Source organism: Crocuta crocuta, unplaced genomic scaffold (genome assembly GCF_008692635.1).
Source record: "Crocuta crocuta isolate KB4526 unplaced genomic scaffold, BGI_CrCroc_1.0 scaffold21, whole genome shotgun sequence".
In the NCBI taxonomy this organism is placed as follows: Eukaryota; Metazoa; Chordata; class Mammalia; order Carnivora; family Hyaenidae; genus Crocuta; species Crocuta crocuta.
The window spans coordinates 2,074,697-2,093,127 of NW_027527938.1; the positions used below are offsets into that span (position 1 = coordinate 2,074,697).

The window sequence follows — 18,431 nt, forward strand, 5'->3', positions numbered from 1 at the left end:
CAGGAGGAAATACAAGCTCATGTGTTCTCTGAAATATGCACTGTTCTATTCATGACCAGCTGGCTCTTGACAGAACTGTGAAGTAGACCAAGAACCTTTAAGGATCCTTAGACTTCTGTTATTGCATTTTCCTGTTTCCATGGTCCCTACTGTGGTCCTTTTTGCCTTGTGGTTTCTTCCTCTACACAATTCAGAAGAAAATTTGGACAATCTGTTCATAGAATACTAAATAACAAAAATACAGCAGTTGCCATTTATCCTAAAAATTGTGAAAACGAACACATCTGTTACCCCTATAAAGAACTATTGGAAAAACTGGAAGAGAGGGCTGCAGATATATACCAGACAATTTCATGAAAGTGAATAACAAAGAAATTCCTTCTTTGTACCTGAATTACAATGTCAATAGAGAGAACAAGCTGATAATATATCATGTGGGAGAAGATACTTTGAAGGAATTTAACATTCAGGTATTACTCAAAGCACATCTATTATTTGTTAATTGATTAAGTATATGCAACTTGTGATTTAAATATGTGAACATGGTCAGATTATTTGCATTTTGATAGTGGACAAAATTAGTGAAATTAAGAGGCTAATGTTGAGAAATTACTGGAAAAGATAGAAGAAAAAGCAATATTTGACATTGTAAAAAACATTTATTGAAGAAATTGCCTGTAGAAATCAAAGTTTTATTAAAAATTCATAATGTGCATTTGAATTTCTTTGAAATTAATAAAATTTAAAAATCAGAATCTGAAACTCCACATCACAAAGAGGGACACAAAAATGTAATGCTCATATCATTTAAAAGAACAACCATATTTATATATTTGAAAGGAACCCTGATTAAAACAGTCAAATACAAACACTGACTCTTGTCCACACAATAATAACAAAGGTCCATAAATGTACAAAATTTTTCTTTATTAATTTTGATATTGTAATTGTAAAACAATCTATCTGTCTAAGAATCTAATTGTGTGAGCAGTGAGAATTTGTATTTGTGTGTGTGTGTGTGTGCGCGCGCGTGTGTTTAGGAGTTTAATTTAGATTATCTCAGAAGGCAGAGAATAAGGCATCATCCTGACACCTGTGCTATTAGAATTAGGATTCTTACATTTTACATCCACCTCACTCACCACTGCTAATAGTGCAGCTAGTGATCAAGAAATATTCCTTGAGCTCCCAAAAAGATCTGGATAAACTGATCACTTATATACAATTGTATACAGTATTTTGTTTAGGGTAATTATGGATCTCTGCCTTTCTATATATCTGTATATCTATACATGTAAATTTAATTCTATCTATGTCCATATGTACATGCATATTTTTACATATATGTCTATATATAATGATTATTATGATGGTGAGGTTTTAAAAACTCAAATTGTGAAATTATTTTATGTTCTCAAATTTGATACAATTCNTACTACATTATGATCTCATACTAATATGATAATGTAATAATACTGTAATGTTTCTTGTAGACTTAACACTAACGAGATTTTATATTTCTGACAGTTAGAGTTTTAGAGGCACGGCTACCACAGTCTTAATTTTTTTTCCTTTTGATAATTTCTAAGCCTTTTCTTTTAAATAAATGTCAGTGACATTTGGAGAAGAACAAAGTGCTGCGATGGATTTTTTTTTCTTTTTTAAAAACCTGCTTGGGAAAGAAAAAAGGACTTAAGACACCAAGTGGGTTTACTTTAAACTGCATTTCAACAGATTAATTGCAGCATCCCTGCTTGGCCTCATTCCCCCCTGTGGCCAGCCTCAAGCAAAGTTCTTCTGAGTCTAAAGCAGACATTGTCTGGGCTTTCTTCTTGGTTTTATATAAATATTATTTTGCCTTTATAAACAAAACACCTAATGCTAATAACTTTTGGTCTCTGATACTTTTCAAACATTTCATGTACAGTTTACAAATTTTATTGCACAGCAAGTATACTACTACTGAAATGTTTCATTTTTGCATGTAATTAATATATGTAACAATTTTCCTTGAATATTTAAGAAATATCTATTCTAACAGCTAAAAGATTGTAATATCATTCCCGTGTTATTTAGCTTGATTTACATAACTGTTTCTTGTATGTTTTATTTATATTTGTGCTGAACAGATGTTAACGTTTTACAGTATGATTCATACGAATAATGACTAAGCTTGCTTTTTCAACAATGATCTATGAGCTATCATCTTATAAACAACGTAATTAGTAACATTCAAAAAAAACCCATAGTAAGCATGTGTTCCCTGCAAGAATGGCAATGTAATTCCAACTCACGATCATGCTACCTGTTGGAGTGTTTATATAACATATTCTGAAATCTAGACTTTAATACGAAAATACTCATGTGCTCATATACTCATTGTTAGGGTAGGATGATATTTTTATATTTAGCTACAGCATTTATTTAAATAAATTTTATGTTGTCCTTTTCATAAACTGGTATTCTCTAGTCTAACAGGTGGCTGTGTAGTTTTACTATTAAGAGATATTTGCGTTTTTAGTATATGCTATCACATGATTAAATAACCAAAAGATAAATAAAGGAGACTAAGAAAATTTTGTTAGCCTATACGTCTAAATCATTATTTTTTTAAAACAATTAATGTTTATTCATTTTTGATAGAAAGAGAGAGAGAGAGAGAGAGAGAGAGAAAGAGAGCGGGGGAGGGGTAGAGAGAGACAGAGACACAGAATCTGAAGCAGGTTCCAGGCTCTGAGCTGTCAGCACAGAGCCCGACGTGGGGCTCAAACCCAGACTGCGTGATCATGATCTGAGCCAAAGTTGGTAACTTAACCAACTGAGCCACCCAGGCGCCCCCATATATATCTAAATCTTTATTAACAATTAAACCATTTTCTTCAATAAATTCTGGTGTGAATTGGCTAATGTCACATTAAATAAACAATTTAAACTCGGAGAATACATAACACATTTACTATAAAGAATGGGGAAAATTTTCATACCAAGTACAATTGAGTATCTAAATTTAGATCACTTAAATTACTGTCATAGTTTTTGAAAGAAGGACAGAAGTTTTGTTTGGAATTGCAAAAGAAAATGAATTATGGAAGTGGGAGGAGGAAAAAGCTGAAAGATATTTAAGACTATAGAAATCTAAGGATAGAATATATATATGTGTGTATATATGTATGTGTGTGTNAAAACTTTGAAAATTAAAAAAGGCAATGCAATATATTCTTTGGACTTTTGATTTAATTTTGAAAGTAGCATCAATTTTAAGAAATATGTTATGCTATAAGATACAGGTGTAATACGATGATTAATAGAAAGAGCTATTTATTTGCCATATATTTGCCATAGTTGATTATCAACCACATTTTCAAAATAACTGGCCACCTGTGGTCAAGCGAATATTGATAACAGCTTTCTCTGAGTGTAATTTCCCTGTTTCTTAAAACATTATAACACGTATTTCTGTATAAAAATAAAGCTTCTGAAAATAGTGGGGCAAGAGCCATCTAGATAATATGTATCTAGAACAAGCGTCTCTAAAATGTATTTGGTCAAAGTAAGACTGCTAAGCCTTTATACCAAACCTAAAAAGCTTGTTTTGTTGCAGGCTATCTGAAGTGGCCAATTGAGGAAGTCTGTTTATAAATAGACTATACCACTGCCTTTCAGGGATCCTTCAAATATCTATTAGGCAATAAAAGAATGTGTACAGATAGAAGACACAATGTTAGGTATTAAAAATGGAAGATCTGTATCTGTCCTCAATCAGGAAGAATATTCACAAACTTTTCATTGTGTGAATAAATCAAACATTTAATATTAGAGAGATAATTTGGGTCTTCTTTGAAAGTTGAGTCTGGTCTTAAGTTGACATCTATTCAACTATAATTCTCTAGTATCCTGTACAGTTTAGTCAATTTAAATGTTATTATTAATTGTTACCAAAAAACAACTCAAAGCAGAAACTAAATTTATAAACAAGATGTGACTTGCTAAGATATTATTAGCTTATATTTTAAAAACCGAAATGTGGAATAGATCTCAAACATTTTCTTAAGGTTAAAGAAGCAGGGCTTTAAAAACAAACAAACAAACAAAAAACCATGAAACAACAACAAATCTAGGAGAATAAAGCAACTTTGTAGATCCAGTTAGAAATTTTATTTGTCATTCAAAGGTGATGTTATTTCAAAACCACAGAGAGTTTCTGAAGATCTTCATTGAAAGTATAAAGCCATTCTTTAAAAACTCATGCTCATCCTTAAATAAGTTCCTACTTACATAAATAAAATATAATTATGTTTACCATAAGTATGAGATAGTTTATATTATGAAAGATATTATGCAAACTAGTGATAGAAACTCCTGGTTGAGTTTATTACTACCTAATACATTCATAAATATTGGGAAGGCCCATTCTTGAAATATAAAGGAAATTATAAATGTAAATCATAAACAATGAAGTAATGTTGCTTACATTTCAGTTCACTTTAATCATTCATACATATTACACTCAATGTTCAGTCCTCTGATTAAATAAGAACTGATATCATCAAAATAAAGGTAGATTGACCAGACTCCAGGATGAGCAGAAAAATCTATATTTGCTAATTGTTTCTATACAATAGCAATAATAGCAAATTTACAATATTTTGCTATACTTTAAATGCACATATTTCAAAAAAAGAGGACAAACAGGACAAAGGGGGGAAAGTTTGTAAATCAAATTAGAAAACAGAATTTTCTTGTAGATATAAGAAACTTACACCTTATTCTTTGCCAATTGATACTGGTAAAGTTTCAGATGACAAAATGTTGATTAAGAAAAGTACCCTGTCAAGCCAGACCATAAGAGGACTATTCATTTCAAGCCATTTAGAAAAGAAGAGAAAATAAAGTAAGATGGGTCAAAGATCCCTTTTGTTACCCTTTTCAGGAGAGATCCACTAAATTGTGCATCTAAGGGCAAAATAGAGCATCAAAATGTTTCCCTTAGGGGCTGCACTGAGAAAGTACATCACAGTGATTCCACAAGTGCTGCGGTCCTTCACACAAAGTTGAATAAATTCATTATTTCCTCAGCAGTTAAATGGACTCAGTTTGCGTTCCTTCAGTAATAGGCAGATTTGATGCATGTGCCTGCTGGCTCGCTTCATCTGTCCCATATGCAATAACTGTCCTCCACAGAGCACCAAAGGGGCACAGCAGACAAGTGAAGGGAGAACAATCCTCCTACAGAATGAGCTTCACCGCAAGTTGCATCTCTACACGAACATGTAAATTCCGAGCAGCTTACCTGACTCACTGCAACAAAGATGATAAAGTTTGCAAGGAGTGGAAGTCATGGAATACTTCAGGGAAATGCAGTGTGCAGCTGCTGCTCCTGCCTGTAAATTGGACTGCACTGACATTACAATCAACTGTTACTGACAAAGCTCGCGAGAGTTGGCAGCAGCAACTTGATCGAGAGGCAGCCAATCTTTACACTCTGACATCTGTTCAGAAGCTAATGGTATGAATGCAATAGTGATTCATTTACAAAAGTATTACCGGATTCATGCTTTATGATTGCAGGCGCTAGTTTCAGAGAGAGGGAAAAAAAAAAAAAAGATAGAGAAGCCTCTTTAACAGAAGCTGATAATTGAACAGAAAATGTACGTGTTTTCCTTTTCAAACACTCCCAGAACTTTTAACTTGTTTTCTTCTTTTATAGAATATGATTTTTTGTGTGCTTATTTTAAGATCTAAAGACGTACATATTGTCCTAAAGAAATGTGCTATTGAAATTCTTTGTACCTTCAATTTGTGCTTTGCATGTAGTTATAAAGGAGTGCAAAAGAGGAAAAAGGCAACAAAATAATTACTCTGCAGATAAGGCTATGCAAATCAAAAGATTACTTATCCTAACTGAATGAATGTCTCCCATCAGGTATGTCCTTACAAGCCCTGCGCCCCAATACTTTCTTTAAGTTATACAAATCTCAGCGTTGGTAATTTCCTATTCAGAGGCCCTGCAGGCAGTCAAGTGTGATGAGAAGCAGCAATTTTCTGGTCAACACAAAAATACAATGAACAGTCTTCACCAAACTCTTAAAAAGACACATTTGCCAGCTGGAAGAGTATGAATTCTCAGGGATGTATTTATAACTTTCATACTTTTATTTTCCTTGAAATACATATTTAGGAAAATGAAAAACATAAGCTTTTAATGTCGTTTCCCAAAGCAGTTACATTCTTTATCTCTTGCAAATGAGAGCTTTCACTTTTAAATCTCTCACTTTGGGGCTGAGGACTAATCAGTAGGCATGCACTTGTAGATAAACCCATTTTTGTTTTTAATATTATGCTCAAATTTCAAACACGCAAATGTGAGAGCTGTCATTTGTTATTGATACTATCTTGTGCCAGTCATTATGATTGGCAGTGACATAAATTATTTTATTTTACTCAAAAAAAATTGATGAGTTAAATATCATTAACCATCTTTCTCAGTGAAAAAGCTAAGGCTTACAAAGATAAGAAACTTGTTATATATTGTACCACTAGCAGTTGTGGGAATCAAAAATCTAACTTTGATTTGTCTGATGTCATGTCACGGTAACTGTTTCTAAGATAATAGCAATTTTGGTCTTAAAAATGATCTTTTCTGCAAAAATTGCTACCTAGGAAGTATTTGTGGCATAAAAAGCTTCCAATCACAATGATTTGTAATGCATTTAGAATGTAGTTTATATAATGACTACCTAGTCACATAAAAGTTACAAAATACAGGGTCTTTCTAAAAGGAGGGGGGGGCTCTTTAAAAGGGAGTACAATGACAAGTAAGCAATGCTTTGTAAAGTGATGGCATTTGTATTTAAAATGCAGTCATTCTGGCAAAAGGGAGTTCATCGGTTTAATAAATGTGATTTGGTATGCAAATGTCAAAACTCTCTCCAACACAGCTCGGCTGCACTGTTTTCTGGACCAGCATGTCTTATTCTCAAACCCTGCAATTGTCGAGGGATGTTTTTGATATTAGCAAATTCAGCAGTGCATTTTACATGCTCCTACTACCCATTTGCCACCAGGTAACATACATCACATGTATACACATATTTCATTTTCATCTGATAAACAAAAAGCTAAACAATAAAATAATCTGTTACAAGCAGATTTTTATTTTGAACACATATTTGAATTGGCTGACTAGCAGCATCAGCTGACTACAAAACCTGGCAATTTTTCCTCAGCTCAGTATTTTCCCTTCAGGGAAACATCTTTAGCTACTGCCGCTTTAGTTTGCTTTCTTTGATTTCTCAGCTATGCTACATTATCTGATGCATTATTTCTGTGTGTTTCTCCCCCCCCCCACCCCCGTTTTCTTNTTATCTGAAGGTTTCCTCCATTGTGGCTCCACATACAATGCAGCAGAATCCCCTCGCAGAGTCCTGACACTGGGGCTTCTCTTTCCAGGAAGCAACTTTATTCCTGCTCAACACCCTCAGTTGGATTTGCACACCAAGAACTGAGCCCTGAACGTCCAGTGCCATAGTATTTTTTATACATTTTCTCTTTCTTTGTCTCCCATATATTGTAACACATTCAAAACTAAGTAATCTCAGTTTACAAGGTCACGAGGGATGCTGTCACATAGGTGCATAGCCAGGTTACCTGGAAGGTTTTTTTGTTTTGTTTTTCTCTCTCTTTTTTTCTCTCCATAGGGAAGGCACCCTACCACATCCCCTCCTTTGATGCTCAGGCCCCTCTATTCTGGGTCAAAGAGCATCATCTTGGTTTAGAGGTTTATGTTTTTATAACATATATGACTTGAGGGGCTGTCCTTTTTAAATCATGGCCTCAATGAGATTGGAGACAGACCGTGCAACCAAGGGAGCTAAGCAGGGTAAGAGTAAGCACCCTCCCCAAAATAAGAGGGTAATTCCCATGAGGGTTTTGAATCCCCAAAGAGTTGAAAACCATCCTCCAAATAACTCCCCAGGGTTCCAATCATTCCAGGTCTGGATTGGGACATGAGCAACCTTTTCTCATTCCATCTGTGATCTCCTCTATGACTTTTCCCTCATCATCTATCTGTAGGCAGCAGTTGCTCAGGTTAAGTTTTCCACCAACACCTCTCTCAGGAGCAAGCAGGTAATCTGAGGCCAAGCGATTTTGATAGACGGCATTGCACATTTTGGTTTGCTGCTTGGCTAGTAAGCTACGAGCTCTGGCGATTTCATTGGTTATAATTTCTAGAACTGCTTGCAGTCTAATTATGCAGTTTAGCATGTCAATGGGAGTGCAATAGCCCCAGAACCCATCCTCTGCCCAGGTAGCAGGGCCATAATATTGGATTATATGCTCAGGAGGCCATTCATCTTTGTAATTGCCAATTTGTAAGGCACGCTGCTTCCTTTGAGTCTCCCTCCCTGTCCCTACACACTTGGAGTCCCAATGTTTCCCTCTGGCAAGTGGGAGCAAGAAAGATGAAGGAATAGTTTCCAGCACACATGACCCTGACCAGACAGAGGGAAGTACCAAATAGGCTGTCCTTTCACTTATCTAGTATAGTCCACACAGGCCCGCCATTTAATGGCTGCATTGACATTGTCTCAGTCCTCTCAGAGATGACAAGGCGGGGGACCTGGCTTAAGGTGATCTGGGGTCCTCCACCATTGGGTTTTTCGGGCAGATGAGTTCTAAAATCTCTGGCCTAGGCATGTTAAGTTTTTAACAGAGACAATGATGAACTTTTTCCCCACTAGGCAAGGCAGTTTTTCCCAATAATTGAGCTTTTGAGAAGCCAAACCCCTGTAGGAGGCTGAAGATATTTTGTTTTCCTATAAGGTTTGTGGGGATCTAATTCTTTAGTCTCTTATGGCCATCGTTGCCCCATGTTGGTGCCAATGAAGCATCCTAACCACAAAAGGAAGATACGTGTTAACAGAAACTTCTCACCACATTTCCAGCCAGCCGGGGGGCCTCAACCAATCTTATGGCAAAGGGTAGAGCAAGAATCACAATCATAGTGAGAAAAAAAGCATGCCAGTGCGTCACTGTAAGGAAACAGATAGAGAAAATAAGGACAGTCTTGTTTCACCTGACCGTGGATTCCTGAAGCTTCTGCCATGCTTAGATCAGCAGGACTGCAGTCTCCTGGAGCCTCCGGAGGTGCAGACTGCTTCTTCCGTATGGTCAGCTCACACAGCATTAGGAATGCACTCCCAGTTCTGAGACGCTGGCTTCAGTCTGCTGTAGTGAATCCTGGGACCCACTTTGGCCACCTTTACTGCAGTAGGGGTGGACAAAATGACGGTGAATGGGCCCCTCCAGAGGGGTTTTGGGGATTGGACATTTCACTCCTTTATCCATATTGCATCTTCTGGTTTAAAGGGGTGAGCGTCTGTGGTCAGATTCACAGGGAACCACTCTCTGACCCAATAGTGTAAGGTGGTTAGGGTAAAGCCAAGAGCGTGCATCTGTTGTCTTAGGGTTAGATTGTCAATCTCATTTAGTTCCTCCCCTATGCCCTTGATAATGCAGGGAGGGTGTCCATAAAGGATTTTATAAGGGGAAAGCCCCATCTGTTTCTTTAGCCTCCCACTTGCAGCTGTAGTCTGCCTCCCTGAAGGTCCCTATCTTCCTGCCTAATGTTTACCCTTTCCCTATTTATTACTTCCCTAGAATAGGGCCTGTAACTGCTGTTAGGGAACAGGGACGCTGACCGGTCTGGCTTCCTCAAGCTGATGAGGGATGGTGTAAGGGTACAGCAGTTAGAGTCTACCCAAGGGTTGGTCAAGCGGCCCACAGTAAGGTTTTACAGGAAGGCAGGCAGGTATGAGGTGGCATAAACATTAGCAGACACAAAGAGAAAAACACAAAGTACAGATTATATTGACTGACAAGATGGCATCTTAAGATAATGTCTAGTTTCCAAACCTGTCAAACAATCTAGGAGAGACCCTGACTTTGTAAACAACACATGTCGGGGAGTCTCTCATAGCGCACGTGACGGAGGCCAGGAGCAGTAAGTGATTAATGGTGACTCTATAAGAGTTTGGCCCTAACTTAATTTAAAAAAATGTTAAGCATCTAATGCTTGTGAGGTGTTATTTAGGGTTTGCTGAGTCTAAGCAGACAGTTTATTTTGAGGCGTAAAATTTTTCCAAGAGCCAGGAGTTCTATAAGAGAGCCAAGGCAGCCATTTACTATTATTAATTTGTAAATTTTTAGGTAAGCCAAACCTGAATATTATTTTATAAAGCAGAATTTGTATTACTTTTTGTGTCTTTTCTGTCTTGTAGAGGAAGGCCTTTACTCAGTAAAAGTATTGAAACCTAATGTCAGTCTTTTCTGGATGGCCTCCAGTTTCCGGATTGCCTGGAAGAGCAAAATGTGGTTGAGCTCACAGGCTGATACTGTTTGCAAAACTGTCCTTGACAAATTTTTTTTCCAGTAAACATCCTTTGGGCCATTTGATCAGTTTTGTCCCTCCCCAAATGAAAGGCCTGATCCTGTGTCTGAATGATCTTTTAGCTCTGTGAGCTTGGTAACAGTAACAGCCCAGCTACATTTACAACCATTCCAAGGGCTGAAGACAGTGTCGAGCAGTCAGACCCAGTTAAGTTCTTTTTGGGAGTGTAGGTGAGATTGAGTCTCCTTTAATAATTGATATAGCAGGTAAACTATTTTCCTGAACCCTGGTATCTACAGCCTACAATATCTAGTAATTTCTAAAAACTCACATAATTGTTTATCTGTCCTGGAGTTAGTGGCAATGTCCCTTTCTAGCAAGAGAGTAAGGCTCTCTGGCATTATCAGGAAAGAATGAGAAAACTTAGGTTTTCTCATACACATTCCAGGAGCTGAGAGAAAAATTTAGGTAGAAGTTTTGTGGCGATGCCTCTAATCATTATGCTGGGTTTGGTTAATTGGCTTGGAGTGGAAGAAAGGACAAAAAAGGTAGCTCTGGTGTTAAGAAGGAAATCAACCAGTTTTCCTTCTACATTTAGAGTTACCTGAGGATCTGGGCTTCTGATAGACAGTTGGTTTAGCTGAGCCACTGTGAAGAGCCCCAGGGCCCGGTTAGACCCTTTCAGGGACATCGGTTATCTGAGCCCTCACAGATAGAAGTCCCTGAGGGCATTCAGATCTCCAGTGATTGTCTTCACGTAAGGGGCATGGCTTATGGGGTTTTCATTTTGGCTGTCCCTTCTGAGGATGTTCTCATTTTAGTACTCTTATTTAGTACTCTTTAGTACTCTCATTTAGTACTCTTTAGTAGTCCAGTCTGACATAGTACATAAGGCCACAACTAAGTCCTCAGATTTTTTTTTCTCCTCTTGATCTTCGTTGTAATCTACCCAATTGGCAGCTCATAAAAGCTCCTCCAGAGTCCCTTCAAGGACAACAGCCAATTTTTGCATTTTCTCTGAATGTCTAGGGCTGATGGAATGACAAATTTGCCCTTTAAAATCATCTCAGCCTTAGGGGTGTCAGAGGAGCCATATATTTAATGAGAGCCTCCCTCAACTTCTCCAGGAAGGCCATTGGGCTCTCATATTGCTTTTGCAAAATAGTGGCTAATTTAGCATAATTTAAGGGCTAAATCTGAGATTTCCTTTTTTTTTTTTTTTTTCAAAACATCTGTCTCATTAAGAGTCTGATTTAACAAAAGCATTATATCTTTCCAGGTCAACTCAAAAACCTATGTAATATTCTGAAAAGCCTTTATATACTTTATATATTAGAAAATTTACCTAGATCTCCTTTTATCCGTCTTAAACCTTGTAATGTAAAAGTTTCTTCTTCTGGCATTTTAGCGTCTTATAAGGCAAACATGCCTGTTACATTACAGGGAGGATCTGGATAAGTTGGGTAGCAGGGAGCAGAACTGTATTTTTTTTAAATATAGCTTGAGGACCCAAGGAGGGAGGATGTTGAGGTGGAAGACTTCCTTTCATCATTCTCTAGATCTGTTTTGCATACAGGTAAGGGGTCCTTAATTGTTTTCCCTCTTAATTGCTGGATTTTAGAAGGAGTTGACATTAAATTGGGATCCACCTTACATTCGATTTTTTTGTTAAGGCCCAAAAACAATGAACATAGGGGAATTCTCCCCATTTCCCCTTGCATTTGCAAAACAAATCCAATTGTAGGATAGTATTGTCATTGATATTTTCCCTCTGGTAGCCAGGTTCCTTCTTCCAATTTGTATTGGGGCCAAGACTTTGTGCAAAAGAAAATGAATCATGATGCATTCCAAAGGAGTTATGGCCTTGTTTGAGAAATTACCCATCTTTTGGAAAAAGGAAGAAAATTGTCCCTTACCTGAATTTCTTATAGCTGGCCAGGAGATGAGGTTTCTGGCTGGCTATGCATGCGCCTGGCAGCCAAAAGTCCTGTTTGTCTTGTGAGGTGCTCAGAGAAGTCGTTCTTACCCAGGCTTGACTCTATCTCCCAGAGCTGACCTGGTCTTTCATTTTTCTTTTATCCCTCCATTTCCTGCCTGCAGGATCTTGGGGGGGTATTGGCTGTGTCCAAACAAGCCTTTCCTGGTTGTCATAGGATGCACTGATTTCATTGTTACCCAACAGTAACTTACATATTGATCATTAGCCATTGAGGGAGAGAGTAAAGGGGCCAAAGTCAAGGTCTATTCCTCTGCCTTTTTCAACAATGCCCACATGAGTAAGTTTCAGCCATGTGGATATCCATTTTCCACATACAATAGGCTACGTTTACATAAAATGGCTCTCATGTATCTTAGTAAAAGTCCTTCGTATATCAACCATCCCTCATATGGCATAGGCATCCATTCCTCTGCTAAATAGGATCATCACAAATACGGAGGATTTAGAGGCTACACCAAGGATATTGCCATCATTTTCCTAGCTTTGGATCAAAGGAGGAAGAATTTTAATCTTAACTCAGTATACTTTTAAAATCCATTTATTTTAACCTTAGTCTGTCCTGACCACACATAAAATTTCNTTCAGCTCAGGGTCATGATCTCACAGTGGTGAGATGGAGTTCACTCTGGGCATGAAGCCTGCTTAAGATTTCTTCTGTCCCTTGCCCACTGGTGCTCTCTCTCTCTCTCTCTCTCTGTCTCTCTCTCTCTGTCTCTCTCTCTCTCAAGAAAAAAAGAGGGTTGCCACAATTCTGGCAAAAAAAGGAAATCTTAATTAGAATAAAGCTGAGGAAGTCTCTGGAGCCAAGAGACTATCCATATAAATACCTGGTGTGGAGGGTATTTAAAAGTGGATTTTTGGACAAATTTTAGAAGTGGGCCTAGCCCGCAAACAATGAAATTATTTAAGAGTTTGTAGGCAGCTAATGGGGAAGTGGCTGCAGGCAGTGGCAACANGGATTTTCCTTCACAAACCTTCTACAACTTTTCTTTGTATTTAGATTTTGTCCCAAGTCATTTCTCTCCAAATAACCAGTCTCATATAGGGAAAAATTACTTTCTTTTACCTTCAACAAAAATATATTTCCATTTTTTATATCTTTCTTTCATATCGCCTACTTTTCTACATACAGTTATTTCTTTAAATTTATCAGTTTTAACTACATTTAGGAGGATTTTAACTCTTCGAAACCTTGGTCTCCAGTGAAAACTAAGTAGCAGCCAATTGTGAACTCTATGTTACATTAGAATTTTTTTAGATGGCTAACTTAAATCCATTAGGCATAAAGCATGTTTTCCCACAGATCTAAATATCCTTACTTTCTCTGCAACAAGTCAGAAACACAAACCTATACCTAGTAATTAGTGCTTTAGCCTCTTATCTCATCAGATATCCAATAAATTCAATCTTAATTTATCATGCAAGCAAAACTAACGTTTTAGGTTACGAAAGACTTTGGAAGCTATTTAAACAATTATCCATGAAAACTTTGACACAGACAAAATTAACCACCATTTTAAGTCACCTTTTTGCTGACAAATTGCAACAGAGATAATATGTATTTGACCTTTAGAAAAACTTAGGTAGAAAAAGTTTTATAGATTCAGTGCCGATAACTCTAAACACATATAAAGACCAACTAACTTAAATCCATTTAAATACCAAATATGTTCCATCTGTGTCCATTTAAAAGTTAATCAATTTGTTCCCCATTATATTTTTACCTGGGGCACCAGTGGTGAAATATGAAGTGTGTGGTCTTTGCGCCATGAACTCTAGGGTGGGAGGGGACCTGATGGTGCCTGAGGCATTAAGGAGCCAGTTATGAGTGTGCCTCCCATGTGGTGCAGTAAAAGAGGTGAGGGAAGGGAAGGCAGCAGAGACAGGGTGCCAATAGAAGGCAGAGATAGAGAATTTCCTGTTTTAAACTGTTAGACCACCTTTTGCAAAGGAGAATCACCGAGGACAAAGCCCACAAACACAAAAGGAGTTGGTTATTCAGGTTTATTTTAGTCCGGCCGGACGGCCCCTCCCGAGCACCCAAAGAGTCCTCGGAAGAGCGCATCATTGAGCCATAGCTCAGGGTTTATATAGGGAGAGGGGGCGAAGCCGGTGTAGAGAAGCGAGAATTTTGCGGTTAGAGGTGGGGGGGTGTGGCTTAACAGTTGCTTGAAGAACATGTTTGACCGTTCTAATCACAATGTCAATTAAAGATTTACATCTCTGGGGCTTGCTGCAGCCAGGAGGAGCTAGGTTGCTCAACCCCTGACCTTTCACCCAAATAGAGTTTGAGATCAAACGATGGTTGGTATGTCCTCATTTGCAAGCCCCTCACCTTTTGGCTCAAGGGAGTTTTACAAAATCTTGTCAGCTCAGAGGAGTAGATTCCAGGTTTCTTTAGTTTAGTTTTGTTTTGTTTTCCACTAGTGGAAATGGAATTAGACAGTCCATGTCAGTCCAGAATGCCAGGAGCCGCACCAGCCTCTCTGGATGGCAGTCACAGCAAGGATATGGTAGCGTTTGTACAGCTCCTGCCATGAGAAATGAAAACTGGTATCTCCTGCTGCTACTGGCTCACGTTGGAAATGAGGCTGCTGGTATTGACCAGGCCTCACAATATTCTAGATCAGACCGACATTCCCCACACAGATTGCTCATAAGGAAAGGCATGTCCCTGCCTTTTCCAAAGAGATTTCAGATAAAAACATTGTGGATGATTGTTAAAAGGTTCTTCCTAAGGGCCTTGCAGATCCAAGACTTAACATAACAAAAGGGGCTTGAGTCTGGCCCTGAGACAAAGAGCCTAATTTAGAGTTAATGGCAAATATCTACCCCCACCCATTTGTTTCTGCCTGGAGCATTTTCTGGCCTTGTATATGCTGATTACTCCCTGTGAAGCAACCTATTGAGGAACTTCTTCTTTTGTGATTATGAGAGCAAAGGTATCTCCTGAAAGACCTGTTTGACCTCTGCTCACAGAGAAGTAACTTCACCCTCTTATGCTAAAAACATTGTCTGGTATGCTAAAGATGCCCTCCTTCCCCATAAGATAAGCATCTAAATCCCCTACCTCAATCGCTATTGATAAAGGTTATATATGAGTCTTCTACAAATCTATGTTCTGGGAAATTCTTACATATCAAAGAAGTTTGTTATCAGAAATCGTTGTCTAAGGCAAATGCCACTTCTGTGCCGTCTCCAAAACACTTAAAATAAAGTTGAGCCCCAGTCAGAGCAGAGATGCCTGCCTGGTGATCAGAAAGAATCTCCGGGGCTCGCTCTCTCTCTCTCGCTCTCTCTCTCTCTCTCTCTCTCTCTCGCCGACACCTTCAGGGACCCCTGGACCTGCCGGAGCCAGCCTCCGACACCAGAAAATACAGGAAATTTCCTTAAAACAAAGGGAGTTTCATCAGCTACCTAGGAATATTCCTTAAAGTCCCCATTCTGAGGTAGAATAACCAGAGACAGTTGGCTCTGATTACCATAGTCATTGACCCAGGAAAGGAATGAGAGACGAGTCCCCACACACAGTCACAAGGCAACTCCAACCTGCCACCCAGTGCCCAGCGCCTCAGAGTTGCAGCTTCATTCTTTGTCGCTTGTGGAACTACTGAGGCAGCTCTTGGAGGTGAACAGGCTCCCCTCTGTCTTTTAGGGGCAGGTCTGCCAACACAAACCCGGGTTCTTACCAGTCTGATGGGCGGCGCTCCTTAAGCTGGTTCCTGGGCCCCATGGGTTCTGTCGGTACACATGGGGTCCTCACCCTGGCGTGCCAGGAGGGCTGGTCTCCTGTAGATCAAGCTGTCCCCTGGCACCAGGTAAGGCTGTCTTTCCCGGCGCCCCCAGGTTCGTATGCCTTGTGGCAAAGGAGGTGGAAACACACCGTCTCTGGATCCTGGACACGAGCCCCCAGGTAATGTAGCCGGATTCTCGCACAGGAAGTCATGACACTGAGGCTTTTCTTTCCAGGAAGCAGCTTTATTCCTACTGCCACTGCTCAGTTGGGTTCAAATTTGAACTAAGCCCCAAACATCCTGTGGCATACTTTTCAAAATACATTTTCTATTGCTTTGTCTCCCATATATGGTAACACACACAAATATGTAGTCTGATTAAGCAGTCTCAGTTTACAAGGTCATGAGGGATGTTGTCATGTACGTGCATAGTCAGGTTACTTTGAAGTTTTGGGGTGTTTTTTGGTTTTTTCTTTTCTCTCTCTTGTTTCCCTCCTTAGGGAGAGGGCCCTACACAACAGCTCAACAGCTGTTTTACTTCTTTGATATCACTATTTTTTTTTTCTTTTACATATATCCAGCTGACCCTGTAGGTCAAAGGCAGTGAGTTGTGTTTTGTTTTTGTTTTGTATTGTTTTGTTTTGAGAGAGAGAGAGGGCACAATTGAGGGAGGGAGAGAGAGAAAGAAAGAGAGAGAGAGAGAATCCTAGGAGAAGCAGAGAGAGAGAGAGGAGGGAGTGGGTCTCACCTGAAGCAGGGCTTGAGCTCATCCTAAGCCGGGCTCATGCTGTTATCTTTTGAGTATGCTTTGTAAGTGACACTGCTGAAATATTATAGGATGCTTGACACATTAACACTGCTCAGATTTTCAACCACATACGTTGAAGCTTAGGCAAGACAACCATTGTGGTCTTGACTCTACGCTCATTTTTGAGTCAGCCTGTCATGGTGGTTTTTGCGTTTAAGCTTTCATTGTAACTTAGCCACCATTGAGCTGGTTGTTTTCTAGAGAATAGCATTCAAAGAGATTTCAGAGTGGGAATACTAATCCCATATTACACATTGGTCTTCCTTAGGCATACTGATGCCACAAAATGCTCTAATATTTTATTAAAACTTTGTTTTTTGACAAGAATAATACCTTCTCTAAAGAAAATATGGATTACAAAAAAGTATAGTTTTACATTTTACATATCACAGAGGGAAAAAATCATGTGATGTATTTCATTCTAGCCATCTAAAATATGTATGTACATAATTATAGAGTTACAAATAGCAATAGTCAAATAGATTACCATAATTTTGCTTCCTTTTTAAAATTTATTTCATGATATTAATTTTTATTAAAATATTTTAATGACTGAGTGATATAGTGAGTGGGACATAACTTATTGTACTGTTTGTTATTTTTATTATAATAATTTTAGCTAATAAGTATTGTTTGCAAACATTGTTCCCTCTAGGAATTTTAAATATATCAACTCATTTAAAACTTAAAAACACCTTTTAAATAAAAATAGTTATTATCCCTACTTTACAATTGGGGAAATTTAGCCATGAAAGTTTTAAGAAACTTGCCAAAAATCATGCAGGTAATAAAAGTATTTTCTAGTATTTTTTATGTAAACACTATTACAATTGACTTTTTCATACATGTATATTTAGATATAACTTTTGTTTATTTTCTTAATTTATTTTCCCAGAATTGGAACAACTGAATATGACTAATACAAAATAAATTATTTTTTTGCAATCTTCTGAGAGCCTCTTATAGACTTTTGAATAAGAATAGGTTTCCAGGGGCGCCTGGGTGGCTCAGTCCCTTAAACATCTGACTCTTGATTTCAGCTCAGGGTCATGATCTCACGGTGGTGAGATGGAGTTCACTCTGGGCATGAAGCCTGCTTAAGATTTCTTCTGTCCTTTGCCCACTGGTGCTCTCTCTCTCTCTCTCTCTCTGTCTCTCTCTCTGTCTCTCTCTCTCTCAAGAAAAAAAGAGGGTTGCCACAATTCTGGCAAAAAAAGGAAATCTTAATTAGAATAAAGCTGAGGAAGTCTCTGGAGCCAAGAGACTACCCATATAAATACCTGGTGTGGAGGGTATTTAAAAGTGGATTTCTGGACAAATTTTAGAAGTGGGCCTAGCCCGCAAAGAATGAAATTATTTAAGAGTTTGTAGGCAGCTAATGGGGAAGTGGCTGCAGGCAGTGGCAACAGTTAGAGCTACAACAGAGATCTTGTGGAGTTAAGGATGACTGAATGAAGGAAAACCTGAAGTAACCCTGTGCTATTTATATGGGTATACAGG

At 38.3% G+C, this 18,431-nt stretch overlaps 1 protein-coding gene across 6 annotated transcripts in view; it reads right to left on the bottom strand.

The window, feature by feature from the left end:
• Nucleotides 1-16,316, bottom strand: part of BCHE (butyrylcholinesterase) — a 69,156-nt gene extending 52,840 nt beyond the window's left edge. Inside the window, exons 1-2 of one of the 6 annotated variants that reach the window (XM_077752218.1) lie at nt 16,079-16,316; nt 9,082-9,265 (exon numbers count right to left, since the gene is read on the bottom strand). In XM_077752218.1, coding sequence (XP_077608344.1) covers nt 9,082-9,187 — 106 coding nt within the window. In that variant the 5' untranslated portion in view covers nt 9,188-9,265; nt 16,079-16,316. Of the gene's footprint in view, nt 1-5,290; nt 5,381-9,076; nt 9,266-12,306; nt 12,471-16,078 lie in introns of those variants that run through there. The other 5 variants (XM_077752219.1, XM_077752221.1, XM_077752223.1 and 2 more) reach the window with 5 other exon arrangements.
• Nucleotides 16,317-18,431: the final 2,115 nt, after the last annotated feature.